The 17,048-nt window shown below is 46.7% G+C and overlaps 1 protein-coding gene across 2 annotated transcripts in view; it reads right to left on the bottom strand.

Moving 5' to 3' along the window:
• The window catches only part of Wdr59 (WD repeat domain 59), a 68,631-nt gene that overhangs the window by 38,433 nt on the left and 13,150 nt on the right, over nucleotides 1–17,048 (bottom strand). For both annotated transcript variants that reach the window (XM_013354988.2, XM_013354991.2), the window contains exons 4-13: nucleotides 16,478–16,563; nucleotides 14,949–15,029; nucleotides 12,668–12,705; nucleotides 10,973–11,061; nucleotides 9,225–9,341; nucleotides 7,980–8,057; nucleotides 5,269–5,425; nucleotides 2,899–2,978; nucleotides 1,198–1,351; nucleotides 975–1,099 (exon numbers count right to left, since the gene is read on the bottom strand). In XM_013354988.2, the coding sequence (XP_013210442.1) occupies nucleotides 975–1,099; nucleotides 1,198–1,351; nucleotides 2,899–2,978; nucleotides 5,269–5,425; nucleotides 7,980–8,057; nucleotides 9,225–9,341; nucleotides 10,973–11,061; nucleotides 12,668–12,705; nucleotides 14,949–15,029; nucleotides 16,478–16,563 (1,005 nt within the window). The remainder of the gene's footprint in view (nucleotides 1–974; nucleotides 1,100–1,197; nucleotides 1,352–2,898; nucleotides 2,979–5,268; nucleotides 5,426–7,979; nucleotides 8,058–9,224; nucleotides 9,342–10,972; nucleotides 11,062–12,667; nucleotides 12,706–14,948; nucleotides 15,030–16,477; nucleotides 16,564–17,048) is intronic.

Below are 17,048 nucleotides of genomic sequence, written 5' to 3'. Positions count from 1 at the left end.
ACACACACACACACACACACACACACACACACACACACACACACACACACACACACACACACACACACACACACACAGCTCCATGTTGCCAGGCCAATCCAAGGCTTCTCAGAGGCCCTGATGAAACCGCAAAAGGAACCTAGTTTTCTGTCCTTGCCAAGGGGCAGACTAGGCATGGTCTAGTCTGGAGCTGGGACCTGGGCCTTGAATGAGTCAGGGTTTGGGTTCCTGGGAACTTGGCTTTTCCCTTTGAAGAAACTGAAGTTATCAGTCCCAAGGTTGCTGTGTGGTCAGTCTATGATATGCTGTGATACCCTGTATTTTCCTTGTGCAATATCGCTTGATTAGTATCTTGCTGACTTGGTCCCATTTCTCCCCCTGGAAACAGTATAGAAGATGCTGGACTTCTTACTAAGTCTGCTTGACATAAGACATAGATTTCTGTCTTCTCCATCTTCATCTCCTGGCCATGTCCTCCTAAGGACTTGTCACTGAAGAATAACCTTCTGACCCAAGTCTGTTTCAAGTGCTTTGGTCACCTTCTTACTCTGCATTTACATCAGGAAAACTAGCTCACAAAGGGAAGGTGGAAGAGACTTAGGAGATCGGCTCCATATTTCACTCTGCCATTAAGCTCATAATCTTGTCAATCAGTAGCCTTCCCGGAGCAAACATCACACAGTGAAATAAGGGGATGGAGAGATGAGATGCTGTGGCACATGAGCTTCAAAAGCGTCTGCATTGTAAACCCCCTATTTCTTTAGAAAACCTAGGAATTAAAAAAGAAGCCTGGCGCTAGAGAGGTGGCTCAGCAGTTAAACACGCTTCCTGTTTTCCCATAGGGCCAAGGTCCAGTTCCCAGCACCTGTGTTGTGCAGCTCAAACTGCCTCTAACTCCAGTTCTGACAGACCCATCACGCATACGCCCACACACTGCACCCACAAGCATGAAGTACATGAGTATTCTGACTCACCTCCACATTGACATTCCGGATTTGCACGTTGATCAAGGAGAATTCCTGCTGCAGAGTCTGAGGCAGGCCTAGTTGGTCTGGTTTCCTCTCTTCCAGCAAACTGCTGGGAGGATCTTCCTTTAAGGCTACCAGGAGAGACAGTCAGTGTTGGAAATGTTTTAGACAATGAGTGAGTTCTGGGGTATGGGCCACGTAACTCTGGGATGCACAGTGGAGCCCTCACCTAGGACATCAGCTGCAGTACCATCTTCCTCTCCGTGGCTAGAGCTGGGCTGGTGATCTGTGTCTTGAGTGTGCAGGGTCTTTTCTGGTTCCGGCAGAAGAGAAATACTCTCAATGAACTCATCAACACCATCCAGTATGTCATTGGCACAGAGCTGAAAGCAAGGGCAGAGGGGGGGGTGGAGAATGTGGTTCAGTATTAAAGTGCTTGCCTAGCATGCACAAGACCCTGGGTTTGACTGACAGCAGCACCAAAAACTACAACAACAAAACGTAAGGGTGAAGATGTAGAGCTAGAGAAGTAACAGAAATGGTCACTATGTTTTGTCTTAAACAATGAGAATTATAAAGGACAGGTTTTGTGTGATATTTGTGTTCTGACAGATTGCCTGGAGATCAGAGGGTGGAGCTAGCCAGCTACTAGTTAACCATAAGGCCGAGTGGCAGAGGCTCACACCTTGAATCCCAGCACTCTGGAGGTGGAAACGGAAGTGATAAGGTGGGGTGCAGACAGGATCTCAGTCCTTTTGGATGCAGGAAGGAGAGAGGTAGAAAACAGCTGGCGACTGCTCCCACTTCTCTCATCTTCCAAATTTTTACCCCATATCTGACTCCTGGATTTTATTGATTAAGATTCATTAGATTGCTGGGTGGTGGTGGTGCACACCTTTAATCCCAGCATTTGGGAGGAAGAAACAGGTAGATTTTCTGTGAGTTCGAGGCCAGCCTGGTCTACAAGAGCTAGTTCCAGGACAGGCACCAAAGTTACAGAGAAACCCTGTCTTGAAAAACAAAAACAAAAAAAGATTCATTAGATTAGCACTTCAGACAGGGAATGTGTCAGCTAAGAACTATCATAATCAAAATGGATTTTACCCATCACCAAGGTTCCCTGGTTAAATACAAAGAATAATACGCTCTATTACCCCACTCTAGACATTTTCCATCATGATCAGAATAAAAATGCCGAGAAAAAAAAAGATCAATTTAAATTCCAAGTCTTAATGGAATTATTCAGCTAAGTCACAAGTAAAGATACCATAACCCTATGCATTTGGACCAAATATATGTTCTGGAAAAAACAGATTTAAATAAAAAGCAATGAGATAATAGGACTTAACCAAAATGCTAGGGTGGCGTTAGACACGGTGCTGTGAATTTCACCCAGCATTTCCCATCAGTCCTGGAGGAGCTGGTGTGAGAAATGCTGTTGGATACGAAACACCAATGAGCTGTGTTTCTCACCATCAGGAGAGCCAGCCACCCGGCGAGAAGATTGTCCCGTGACTGCTCAGAGCGGCATGCCAGGTACCACGTCCATTCATGTATGAAACAAATGCTCATATGTGAAAACACTGGAAGGCGCTCCATAGGGAAGGTGATGCTGATGGGCAAAGGGGCTCTGAACAGAGCACAGGGCAGGCTTCTCAAAGCATTGAGAAGAGACAGAAATGAAGGGCTCAGCCACTGCTCAGTATGGTACCCATCCTGTCTCATACTAGGACAAGAGGGAAAAAATAGTCTTTAGCCTCAAAGTGCAGAATACTTTGGTTCTTAAAGACTCCCAAGCCAGTGTGGCATACCGAGCCGCCAGCCTCCACAGGCATATAAATGTCAGCATTTATCCTCTAATTTCTTGTCTCTTTTGGTTCGATTTCTGGTGTATCACTTGTATTTCTCTACAATAGCGCTGAATACATACCCTCTGCATTTGGTAATCCACCCGCCACATCCTCAAGGTCTGATCCCGAGACCACGTGACAAGTTGGTAGTCCTTGGACCCTAGAAATCATCAAATAAAAATCCTAAAAACAAACCCTCTAGATTTGACATCCATTTGTTATAGGCGGGGATGGAGTGAGAGTGACTCATTCATTCACTCATTCACTCACTCACTCACTCACTCACTCACTCACTCACTCACTCACTCACTCACTCACTCATGCGTATGTGTATACAGCCCACAAGCAGCTACTGAACATCTCAGCCTACGGCAGATACCCGCCTAAGCCCCAGAGCAGTAGCATGAAAAAACCATCTATCTTTATAGAGCTCAAGGTCCCAGTGGTGGGAAAAGACCCGCAAATAAACAGGTGATAAAATACTGGTGGTGATGAGAAGCGAGATTAACACCGGAGAAGAGGCCAGAGGCTGATGAGAGCTCTTTTCAGCTAGGACTCCCTGGGGAAGTCCCATGAGAGCAGAAACAGAAATGAAGTGAAATAATAATTGGCAAATTAGCAGACAGAGAGGGATGCTAAGACCTAATGTCACCGAGACTTCCGCCTCTGCAAATGTGCTCCCGAGGAGCTGGGAGGAAGGGACTCGTCTGCAAAACGTGAACTGTTTTCGGCGCATCGGTGCGTCTCAGAGCTCAGAGCAGTTCTATAAAGTAAATAATCAACCTGTCAACCCTCTTAATTGGCTGAATCATACTCTTAGATATTGGGTCCGGTCAAAGGGATGAGTCAAGTTAAGGGTGCTTCATGAAACAGCACATAAAAGATGAGGAGAACTGGGTAACTGCTGAGCATCACAATCTCCTGCATGGCCATCTTCAGACAACACTCAATTCCCTCATTTCATAGCTGGGGACACCGAGACAGCAGACAACATGATCTGTACAAGGTAGCAGAAGTGGGCTTTGGCCAGGGCAAGTTCTCTTCTCCATCAGTCCCCTCTCTGCGTCACCATTCCAACCCAGATGTCACCCAGATGTCCTGGAACATCTGACAAGAAAGCAACCTTTCTCAGCCACCACGCTCATCCGTGCTCTGGTCCTACGTTCACGCTGTTCACACGCCCTGGCTTGTGAAAGGCGCACTAAGTGCCTTATACTCAGCCCCTCTACCTGCGCCTTCCATGCCACGCCCACACACTCCCAAGGGGCCTTGCTCTCCCACTGACTTCCTTTCTTGCATCTTCTTCCTGCTTTCCCCAACTGCCCATCCCACTCCTCGTCTGAGAAGCAACAAGCACAGTCCCTACCTGCTCACTTCCGCTACCTAGGGATCTGGTTCTGGCCTCAGTCCGCTTTGGAGTTCTTCCTTGCCCATCAAGCAGCCTCCTCTGTGCTCCATCAAATGTTTTATCTCACCTGCATGCTGGTCCTTCAGCTACACTCAACCCTGGTGACCACGGCTTCTTTCCTGGGCCCTCTTCACCCTTAGCTACCACATCCTGGTCCCTCCCCACAGGGAAAACCAAAGCCAAACCATAAGGTGGTCCAATAAAAACTAACTGAGGGGAAATGGTGGTAAAAATATACCGGAGCAATATTAGGTCACAAAGAAGGTCAAATTTAAAAAATACTCAGGGTAATTAAGTTATGGAAGGTTCAAACAACAGTCAAATCTAAATTAGCTTTAGGAATTCACAAATCGATAGTGAAAGACAGTGGCGTAGTTCAGTAGCAAGTGTAAGATTATAGGTTTGATCTCCAGCACTAATAAATAATCAAATATACAAACAAACAGACAAAAAGAAGGAAGGAAGGAAGAGAAGGAACGCAGGAGGAAAATTGCTATTGGTTTGTTGGTTCTGTCAGACTGACCTTGAACTCAGAGATACACCTGCCTCTGCCTCCCAAGCCCTAGGAATAACAGCGTGAGCCATCCTGCCCTTCCCAATACTGCAACCCTTTAATAAAGTTCCTCATGTTGGAGTGACCCCCCAACATAAAATTATTTTGTTGCTACTTCATGTAATTTTGCTACTGTTATGAATCATAATATAAAGATCTGTTATGTAAACCCCAAAGGGGTCATGATCTACATGAGGACTGCTGCTCTTCAGTCTTTGGCCCTTGAAAGGATTCAACAACAAACTCCTCTCAACCTCTTACTGGAGCAGATCTCTTCCAAGTAGAAGAAATTACAATGGAGGTTGGAGAAGAGAACTAGGGAGACAGAGAATGCTGCACACTCCCTTTATCCACCTGTAACTAAACGCAGCCCTCCCTGACCGCTGGCTCCTAGAGCCAGCCCTGTTCTGCTACCTCCTCGCTATCCCAAATGACTGCTATAGCTGTCCACGAGCGCTCAGAAGACAAGCCCGCCACCTTCTCGCTCACCTTCCTTTTGTCTCCTCCACTGGAACTCCAGCACCACATCATCGTGTCCCACAAAGGTGTGAACTGGAGTGTTCAAGTCAAAAACATTCCACAGGAGCAGGCTGTTTTCCCTCCGCAGCTGGGGAACCATCACCGTCACTAAGCCGTTGCTAAAAGGCTACAGCCAAGAAGGGGAAAGCTGTGATTAGCCGTGGAGAATCAGACAAAACCAAAGCTGGATTCTTCCTATCTAAAATAAACTACATGACGGACATGGCATGGTGGCTCACACCTGTAATACTAACACTGAGGAAGCAGAAGCAGAAGGATTGTGGCTAGCTTGGTCTAGTTATCAAATTCCAGGCCAGCCCAGCCCAGCCATGGCTACATAGGAAGAACCTACCTTTTTCATTTTTTGCTTTTTTTCAAGACAGGGTTTCTCTGTGTAGCCTGGCTGTCCTGAAACTCTGTAGACTAGAGTGGCCTCAAACTCTGAAATCCGCCTGCCTCGGCCTCCCAAGTGCCAGGATTAAAGGCGTGCACCATAACCACCAGGCTAAGAACCTATCTTTAATTTTAAAGATCTATATAAGTTCAAACGCATTTAGAGAAATACCATAAGCTGTCTTCCACATATATAGCCTTCTCTCTGGTAATGGAATGGAACACAGGAAATGGGAAATAAGGCTGAGCCAAATGTTTAGATAATGGGGGAGCCAAAGTTATCTTGTAAATTTTAATTACTGTGCCTAGGAGATCTCAAAACAAAAAGGCCTCTAACCTGTATGCAAGCCCTTTGCCCAAGGACAGGTAATTCCTAAGATGCTGGAGGCTGCTGTCCATACATAACGACAAGCCACATGTTTTCACTTCCCTAAAAAAGCTTGATTGATCCAACTGCACCACATATGCTTGATCATCCACTGGCAGGAAGTATGTCAGGATGCATGCTTGCCCCCAGCTGGACGAAGGCAGGAAGTGTGTAGCCTTATAGGTTTGCCTTTCTAAGCATCTGACCAAAGGAGCTCATAGCCATTTTCTGGGAACCCTGAATAGACCTTGTCACAGTCCATCATCCTGGCCATGATTTACTTAAACCTTCCTTCAAATTTGGCTCAAAATTGAGGTAGTCGTATTATTCTTGCCCAATGGGATTAACAATAACTCTGAAAATTCTATAGCATGCAAACACCTCTTTCTGGTCCATGTCCTAACTACTGTCCAGGAGATGCTCCTCAGGACTGAGTGTGCAAGGCTCACTGGGAAAACCTGCAAGCAGCCAGGTCAGGACGCCATCTACATGAAGCACCACTGTCTCGCCGCCTCGGTGTGACACTGACCCAAAGGAAAACATAGCAACCCCAGGACTGCCGTTCGACTTAGCAACACTCTGTCTGTAGAGGAGTTGAGAACCCATTTGGCTTATAGCCAGACTCTGCTATTTAAGGAAAAAAGCATTGTTACACAAGAACACACTTATTTATCTCCTCTCTTCCTAATAATTCTCCCCAACTTTCATGTTTCTTTTTTAAAGCAAGCATGAACCCAGAGACGTCAGCACCTAAGAACAGCGTCTCACTTCTCGGCAAGTGATCCCAGATGCAAAAACAGCATAATGTCCAATTATCTTCTTTGCTCCACAGTGTCCCACGGTGACAAACTAATGCATAAATGCCGCTTTGTTCATCCCCACGCTTGCTTTCAAAGTGACATTAAAGGAAATACACTTATCTCTGACTCACAGCTATCAATGTGGCCCTGGGAAAATGGGCGGAGGAGGACAGCAGCCTGTTTGTAGTGTTCTACAAAAAATACAAGGCGCATTCGCGTGCATTACCTCAAGTGGAAGGCAGACTGTGATATTTCCAGTGCCACAGGATTGTCCACTTTAGAATGGCAACATTATGGCAATAATGAAAGTGGGGGCAGGGCTGGAGCAGACAGCAGCCATTACAGGGAACACACCCAATATCCACAGCAGGAGGCTCACAACCTCCTATAACTCCAGCTCCAAGGAATCAGATGCCCTCTTTTAACCTCTGTGGGTACCTGCACTCCCACGGCACACACACACATGAACAGAAACAACATTTTGGAGCTAGAGTGATGGTTAAGCAATCATAAACAGTTACTGATCTTCTAGAGAACCCAAGTTCCGTCCCCAGCACCCATGTTGGCTGACTCATAACTTCCTATAACCCCAGCTCTCTTCTGGCCTCTATGGGCACATACATGCACATGGCACATACTTACAGAGACAGACACACACAGACACACACAGACACAAACCCTTAAAAAGAATTTAAGGACAGAGTGAAAAGTGTCCTTCAACTCCACAAATCACTGCTTACAACCAACTGTTCCAGGGCCACAAAAGCATTAAATGATAGGGCTGGGCCCCAAATCCTCTGAATCTAAAGCCGGTGTTCACCGGCTTCCCCTCACCCCACCCCCCTTCTCCTTCCTACTCTGTTGAACTACCCTTGGTGAATAAGTATTTTCACGAGCTTGCTTCTCTGGGAACACGCAGATAGCCTTCCGAAGGTAAGTGCCTAACACCATGACCGCATTCACCACACTTCTCTGGGAACACGCAGATAGCCTTCCGAAGGTAAGTGCCTAACACCATGACCGCATTCACCACACTTCAAACCAAGACAAAGGGAGAAAGCGGCCTCACAACGAAAGCAAGAAAATGCACACTGCAGACAAGAGGTGGGGAGCTCACTCACCGTGTATCTGGCTTTCCAGACAGGCACCTGGCAAGGGAGAATATTGAGGTATTTCCGAGGCTGGCGGTAATCCCAGAACTACAAGAAAATTTGTGAAGTAAATACCATTTTAAAAAGACTCCACTTCTGAGGTAAGCGCGGCCTTCAAACTCATTGCTTTTGGTCCTCCAATCAGTTCCACCCCCATAGCATGTACTGTCAGACACACAAAGAACCCTTCCTTTCACATCTATCAACATTACAGCAGGATTTCTAGATCAGCTGCCTACTGAATAACCACTGCAGTTCAGAGGTGACAATAACAGGTTTCAATCCCGCATTACTTTTACATCTAAAAGGAATTTAACAGGTAACACGCCCTGACAACTTACTGCTTCCAGACAGACATTTAAAACTTTTTCATCTCACCCAGTCTTTACAGCTAACATGGCAGGACGTTCCTAATCTTTTTTCAAATGTACAATGGGATACGTTTCTGTTTCCTGAATTTGGGAGATTAGGGACAGAAACCTACAAAACCTAAAATAAAACAAACAAATAACTGTGACACAGAGGCAGGGGATTGACAAGCCTCCAGACAGAGGTACTTTGAATCCCTACATAGAATCGCTTGAACTCAAATTTAGCTAACCAAACCAGAAAGGTTAGAGCTATAGGAATCCAATAAAACATTATAATAATGATCACTGTATGCTAAACCAACTTCTGTGGCCAAGTCCTGACCTGCAGGGATAGAGACTTTGTAATGACTCAGCAACACAGCATGGCTGACACTTCCGAGTTCTAGGGGCCATATGCAGGTCTTAAGTTAAGGAACATTAGCCAAAGTCTATCCTGGCGATGCTAATGTCTGAGGTCACAGCTTTCACAGATATGACAATCACATGAGGAACGGATAGTTTGCACCACCAACAGACAAACTAGAATCTTGGTGGCTTTAGATCGTGTGGGCTTCTAATCCTTGACTTTATCTCTGTGTATACATCTGGCTTCTTCTCAGCTTCCTCTCAGATAAACCCTTCTGTCTCTGCCTTTCAGAGGGAAAGAAAATCTGCACAAGTTAAGAAGCTCACCAGTCAGCTGCCACACTATTACTTCTGTTGGTCAGGAGGCCCCAGGGAGCACATGTACCGTGAAGCACGTGCAGCATACCAGCAAACTGCATGCTTCCTGCCAGAGTGCTAGCACGCATTCCTGATGCCTTCCACACGCAGCTCCTCCAAGACTCCAGTGGGGACCACTCACCTTGACGGAATTATCTTGACTGGAGGTGGCGAGAATGTGCTCGCTGTCTGGGTGCCAGTCCAGGCCATGGATCTTGGAGAGGTGGGCTGCTAGATACTCCACTGCTGTACTGGGTTTCTACAACACAGCGACACTGGGTTTGCTGCTTTTCAAAGAGCTCATTGAATGTCTACCATAGAATAGCTGCTGGGTACTGAGGGGACTCTGGACACTGCCAGGACAGTTACAGCCTCTACCCTTCATAAGCTCTCTTTGTTTAGACCAAATAAGGCCAATAACAACAGAAGACTTACCCCGAGCTCTTCCACATACCCCAGGAGTGAGCCTATGAGTTTCATCTCTCCCCACACCAGCCTGACGCATGATTTTAATAAGAGATTCAGGTAGTGGCTGTTTCTCATCTTTCAGAGGGGACCATTTCTGTTCCCCCTCCTAACACAAGAGGAGGTACTGTGACAGTCAAACGGACCGAATCTCAACAGTGAGGGTAAGAGCATATGTCTTCTAGTGACTGAGCACTGAGAGCCCCCAAAACCTCCATGTGCACACATACATCCTCCCACCCGACACACAATTTAAAATGTTAAAAAAGAAATTTATTTTAATCCCAGCACTCGGGAGGCAGAGGCAGGCGGATCTCTGTGAGTTCGAGACCAGCCTGGTCTACAGAACTAGTTCCAGGACAGGCTCAAAGCTGCAGAGAAACCCTGATTCGAAAAAAAAAGAAAAAAAAAAAAGAAATTTATTAAAAATATCCTTCTTTGAAGGGGTAATCCAAATTCAATAGACGAATTAGATACAAAAGACATTCACATTAGTGTTATTCAGAACTTTAGAATGCCAGAAGCACCTTCTAGAACCAATAGGTAGGGGTGACTAAATTGAATAAATTATACTGCAACTATGTGAGCTCCGTCTTGCTCCCCTTGCCCTGTGAGCACCGGGATTACAGGCATGTGGACAAAGCCAGCCTATTAGGAACATTCACTGACACTGAAGGGTATGATAAACTGAATCAAACCAATCACAAATATTAAAAAGGGGGAGGGTGGCTACAGGCCTATGTGTGGACTAGACCAAAGACATCGAAAACAAACACTGCTGCGCCTTCCCAGTCTCTAAAAGCACCTTCTCCCAGGAGCCCCAGGAGACAGCAACTTCAGTCAGCACACTGCACAGTGTAACCCCAAGAGGTCCTGCAGCCTATGACAGCAGACAGGATGAGCCACCCCCAACTTCTGCCTTGTTTCCCTCTTTTCTTTCAGATGTGGACAGTATTCTCTGTACAGTCAGAACATTACTGATGAGGGGGAGGGGAGGGGAGAGAGCGAGGAACACTGGGTGCAGCAGCACCCGCCGTGTGCAGGCAGAGACAAGCGGCCCTGAGTTCCAGGCCAGCCTGGTCTATATAGTCCTGGCCTACACAGTAAGTTCCAAGTCTGGTGGGGGTATACAAGGAAGGCCAGGAAAGCTTGAGGAGTGACAGTGGCTTACCTAACGTGCTAACAGGAGCAATAAATTGAGGCTCTGTCTTAGGTCAGGCCAGGTTTATCATATTAACCACTAATTACAATGCCTTACTTTTCTACAGCAATTTGGATGAGAAGCTAATGTCACTTGGTTACATTGACAACTTGTCATGCCCCATAGGATTCTTTAATCTATTGAGACAAGTCCTGGGACTCAATAACACCCTCTCTCCACGCCCTCTAGGAGAAAAGAGAGGTCACAGGGAACAGGCCACTCACCCGCTTATCCCATATCCGTACGTCACCATCATGGCTGGTGGCAAGGTAGTTAGCGTTTTTCTTATTCCATTTGACCTGGGAGGCACCGGCTGCAAAGAAAAAACAGAGGCACAGGAAGAATGCCGCTGCCCTCACGGCTTCCTGAGGCAGAGTGGAGCGTCCAAGGAAGCTGGATAATGAGCTCTGATGCCAGTGAGCAGAGTCCTTCCAGCTTCTCTGACTGCACCGCTCCGCCAGAACAGATGAAAAGTATTGCAAATAAGTGAGTTAACACATGGGAACAAGATCACAGGGGAGGATCACAGTCACCTATGGAGGAGACAGTCTAAGAGAAAAGCCACAGGGGACTCTGAGCACAGTCAGCGGGGACAATGAGCTGCTTACAGTTGCAAGAATGGAGTAGTTTGGTTGGCAACAAACAGACTTGTCACAAAAATCTGACTCCCGAATAACAACTCTCACTCTGACCCCTGCCCACTCTATTTTCCTAGAGTTGTTTTGCATAATAGTCTTAGGGGAACACTGACTCAAGCTTTAGAACTGGCCCCAGTTTGGGCAGCACACCACCCCCACTTTTTTTTCTTTTGGTTTTTTGAAACAGGGTTTCTCTGTGTATCAGTTTTGACTGTCCTAGAACTCACTCTGTAGACCAGGCTGGCCTCAAACCGTCTGCCTCAACCTCCGGAGTACTGGGATTAAAGGTGTGCTCCAGCATCACCTGGCTCCTTTTTTTAATTTTTGAGGCAAGATCTCACTATGTAGCCCTGGCTGGTTAGGAACTTGTTATGTAGGACAGGCTGGCAGCTATGTCTGCCTCTTTGTATCACCACAGCCAGTCCTTTTTTTTTTTTTTAATTATTTATTTATTATGTATACAATATTCTATCTACATGGATGCCTGCAGGCTAGACCTCATTACAGATGGTTGTGAGCCACCATGTGGTTGCTGGGAATTGAACTCAGGACCTTTGGAAAAGCAGGCAATGCTCTTAACCACTGAGCCATCTCTCCAGCCCCACCACAGCCAGTCCTACGCATCCCTCTTGACTCTCATCACGCCCTTAGTGGTTAGTTTTAGCCACTGCCACTGTGCTCACGAGATCAGGGTGACATGAACTGGCCTGGAGCTCACCAATAAGCCCCAAGGATCCTTCTGCCTCTGTCTCTGTCTCCCTAGATCTGGGATTATAATCACACGCCACCATATCAGGCTTATCTTATATGAGTTCTGGGGATCAAACTGGGGTGTCATGATTAGATGGCAAGAATGTTACCAACTGAGCCATCTCTTTAGCCCTCAGAGGTTCTGTGTGTGTGTGTGTGTGTGAGAGAGAGAGAGAGAGAGAGAGAGAGAGAGAGAGAGAGAGAGAGAGAGAGAGAATACAGGATACATAATAAAATATTTGAAGAAATAGTGCAATATACAGATTTTGCTTCAAAATAATCACAAAGGGAATGAGAGTGAGACAGGATTGGATATAGGATGACAATTGTTGAAGCTAATGGTGAGAACAAGGCTGCAGATAACCTAGGATCAGGGTTAGGGTTAGGACTCAGCCCAAAGCAAGTGTCTTGGAACGTGGGACTTAGAATTGCAGGCAGCCACGATGGAGCATGGGCTGTGAATAGTCAGAGTTGTGAGCAGAATGAGTAGGAAGGGACAAAGAAAGCCAAGCCAGGGGTGTACACACTTACCTACAGCTGACAGGGCAACAGTAGGTTTTCTTGTGTCTCTGAAACAGACAAACAAAAGCCAAATGCCTGACTCATTGTATACCAGCAGCCAAACACGGCCATTCACCCTTTACGTACATTTCTTCACTCTCCTCTAGGAGAATTTAGAATTAACATCGTTTGAGGACCTTTGTGTGTGTTTTGGCACACACCTTTAGTCCCAGCACTCGGGAGGCAGAGACAGGAGGATTTCTGTGAGTTCGAGGCCAGCCTGGTCTGCAGAGTGAGTTCTAGGACATTCAGGACTACACAGAGAAACCCTGTTAAAGAAGACTCAGAATCCCTTGCTGTTGTCATGATTCCTAGCTGCCACAAGGCAACAGTCGCAGCATAACCCTGCCAGGACTTTCCCAGTCGGTACTCAAAACTGCTACAGGAGCTGCATCTACCTCAGTGCTAAAGTACTCACCTTGCATGGGAAAGGCAGAGATGAGTCTCCAGTAGAAAGGAAAAAAAGAAAAGAAAATGCCAGGCATAGTCGCACATACCTATAACCTCCGTACCCAAAGGCTGAGGCAAGAGGATTGTAAACTCAAGGCCAGCCTGGTCTATACAGAAAAACCCTGTCTCAAAAAAAACTGGGGAAAAAAAACACACAAAAAAAAGACACTGAATCGGCATTCCTTCGTTGGTTATTTAAGTCGCACCTGAATGGAAGGGGGGCGGGGGATAGTTAGGTTCTAAAACATTTGGCAACAAGAAAAGATTTTTGAACAGTCAGTGCCCAAAAAAATTAATTCAAAATCAATCAAACACAGAATGAATCTAAGGTGTTTTGATTTCATACCTGTTTTATAAACCTGTGAACCCCAGGGTTGCATGAAAATATCTTAGGTGAAAAGGGTATGTCAATTCAGGAAGTTTACACTAAATAGTAAACCTCCTCAGCCCCAGGGAGTGCCTGGTTCCCTCACATGTCCTCTGTGGAGAAAGTTACCCCGACTTTATAGCTAATTGCTGTACTTCTTCGTATCTGTGGTAATTATTCCTCACTAAAACCGTGATGACATAAACCACAAAATCTGTCACCCTAACCATTTTTGAGTCTGCCGCTAAACTGTGCTAAGTATGTCTACATCCTTCTGCCACTTGTCTCCAAAGCGCCGTTGTGCAGATCCAAACTTCACACATTAAACAACTCTCCATCCCCTCCAGCACTTGGAACTGTGCACTCGACTCTGGCCAACTGCAGTTGCACTACTATGCTTGGCTAATTCGGTATCTTTAAATGAAGAAAATACTTGTTGTCTGTACATGAGGGGTGTTCCCTATCCTGCCCCTTGATTCCCCGAGGACTTTCCATTTGCTGAAGAGCTCTCCTCTACACTTCTGGATTCTTCTCAGGTACTGCCCTTAGACCCAAAGGCTCTAGGGGCTGGTCTGCAGGGAAGGTGGCTGTATTTAATCAGGCCAGACACACACACCTTACTGCCCCAGAACACTTTTGCTGGTCTGACAAGCCTGTTCCCCTTCCATCTCTGGCTTGTCATCTGTCGACACTCCCTGTTTACTGGCAGGGTAAAACAACTCCAAGTTATTGCCACGAGGGAGGCAGTGACCTGGCAGCCAAGGGGGCTGTGCCTACAGACAGCCCCCTTGGAATGGCCAGCTCTAATCATCAGCAAAAGCAGCCCTGTTCCTAGACAAGCCAGACCTCAGGCTGGAAGCTCCTTTAACCCTACTTTAGGAGCTGTAACCCTGTGAGGAGGCCATTAGCCCTTCTTTGACAGCAGGGAACAGAAGCCTCACAAGGAGCCAGTAAGAGCTAAGCAGATGTCTTAGCAACTCATGACTGCACTTCAGCAGACCAGCTCAACTTGCAAATGCCAGCATCTGCGCTGCTTTGCCACAGGGATTCGCCTGGCCTTGGAGGACTGCTTTGCAGAACCCTGACAAGCTAAAGAGCTGGGGAATTCAGGCTGCTGGGGGCAGCCATCAGCTGTGACGGTATACCCTGCTTTCAGGCCCTCAGTGGGACACAGCTGAGGAGTTTCCCACCAGAGACTGACGCTCCCCAGGAAGACTAGGCTCTATAGTGGTGCCCAGGGAGGCCAGACCTGCTCTCCACAGCCTTCCAGATCTGCCTGTCTCCATCCCTGGTGACTCTTCTCTTACCTCCTACTTTATCTACTCTCAGATCCTGGTCTTGGGATCTGATGTAGGAATCAAACTAAGACACTTAACCTCTAACAGTTTCCCACAGTCCCCCAGCTAAGAGGCCACACCTCCTCGCTGATCTTACTTGATATCCCAGATATAGATGTAGGTGTCCACAGAGCTGGTGACCAGGAGATCTGGCTCAAACACTGCCCAGTCCAGGTCACTGGCAGAGACAAAATAAACAGAACAGAAAGGCAGAGCTTCAGTGTCTGGTTCCAAAGCGCTAACAAATCCATCTCTAGTGGCTTCGCGGGGTGCTGCCTAACATGCCTGGGGCAAGGCACTAAAGGCCTTTGCAGATGAACAAGAGCTAACTGAGCTCAGAAGGAAACTCAGGTCCTGCCCCTCAGAATTGCCAGCCATAATCCTGCCTGCTCCCGAGAAGAAATGGGGCCTTTCAACTTTCAACATGCGCAGCTGCAGATGACACAGAGCTGCAGTGACGTTTTGTTGGGCCCGCCCTTTAGCTCAGAGAAGCACAACTTTTCCTTTTCTTCTCTCTCTCTCTTTCGTTTTTCAATACAGGGTTTCTCTGTATAATAGCCCGGCTGTCCTAGAACTCACTCTGTAGACCAGGCTGGCCTTGAATTCAGAAATCTTCCTGCCTCTGCCTCTCAAGTGCTGGGATTAAAGGCCTGCGTGCCATCATACCAGCTCCTTCTAGCTCTTTCTAGGCATGCTTTCCCTAACACTTTTTACCTAAAGATCCTGTCCTCACTGCAGGTGGCTGACCCTCCATGCAGGTTTAATTCAGATAGCATGGCCTTTTCTCTTTCTCTTCTCCATCTTCTTCCAGGCAGTGCTGAGATCTATAGCTTGCCACCCTGGAGTTTTCTTTTAAACTCTAATAAATTAAATTGTCCTTAAGCTTCAAAAACAACAGCAAACAAGACATAAGCTCCTTCCCTCTAACAAACAAAATGTACAGGAGCCCACTCTTCCTCTCTCTACTCTCTGAATAAACAGACAAAACAAAGAGGAAACAGACAAAGTTATCTCTACGTTATCAACCACAGGAGCCTTGGGTAAACCCTCTTAAGCAGGGGCAAACTTCTCACTTTCTGCCTGATGCCCTCAGTCCTAGAAAAGGCTGCACTCTCTGCACACAAAAATACCTAAACTTTCCTGTCACTTCCAGGTCATTTTCCCATCCCTATGCTCCTTGCTACTACTCTTCAGAAAAAGGAAATAGTGACCCGGAGGAAAGGAGGCTCAAGGAACACTCTGGAAAGCCCCACATGGGAGGCAACGAGACAGGAGTTCCGTGAGACAATCCAAGGCTGCTGCCTGGTGTACCTTGCACTCCTGACCACTAAGGACCCTGAATGGGAGATTCTGTTGTATAACAACTTCTTCCTTAAGAAACAATCCGCCCTGACCCTGTACTATGGACTGGGCTGTAGCAAAGTCTTCTGGGATTCAGGTTATACTTCCTAAATGTTAACAGGGTGTTTTCTAGATCACCGGTCAGCACTGTGCCATGAAGATTGAGACCCTGTTGGCGACTCGGGACGAATACAAGCCAGCAGGTCAAGCATGGAAAAAGGAATGCATCTTCATGGCACCCATCAAAGTGAGAAAGGCCAAGAAGCTGCCCAGGGCAATGCCTACCTGATTACTCGAGTGTGGCCTTGTAACGTTGTACCAACTTCCCCACTGCCATCTTTCCACTTATAAAGATCAACCCGCTGATTACTCTGGAAAGAAGCAGGGTTGAGAGGACAGTGAGTGGCAAGCGCACACGTGGAACAGAAGTTCTCGCCTCTATCGAGAACTAACATAACATAAAGAGGGGATAAAGAAGGTGAACAAAACAAACGGACAGAAACATCCAGTGAGTGCTGTGGAGACAGCTCAGTCAGTAACGTGGTTGCCAAACATAAGGACCCGAATTCGATGCCTGAAACCCACATCAAAAGCTGGGTGCAGAATTTCTGTGCTGGGGAAGTGGGAGAGAAGAGAATCCCTGGGGGCTAGCGGCTACACAGCCTAGCCAAATTAGTGAGCTCCTGGCTCAGTGAGAGACCCTGTCTCTAAAATTAAGGTGGAAAATGATCAAGGAAAACATTCACACTGACCTCTGGCCTCCACATGTATGTATACACACATGCAATCATACACATACACAAACACATATCCACATGTACATACACAAATAATAAAAATAATAACCATAAAGGGC

This window comes from Microtus ochrogaster, chromosome 4, assembly GCF_000317375.1.
Source record: "Microtus ochrogaster isolate Prairie Vole_2 chromosome 4, MicOch1.0, whole genome shotgun sequence".
Classification (NCBI taxonomy): Eukaryota; Metazoa; Chordata; class Mammalia; order Rodentia; family Cricetidae; genus Microtus; species Microtus ochrogaster.
This window is presented reverse-complemented; position numbering and strand designations above follow the sequence as displayed.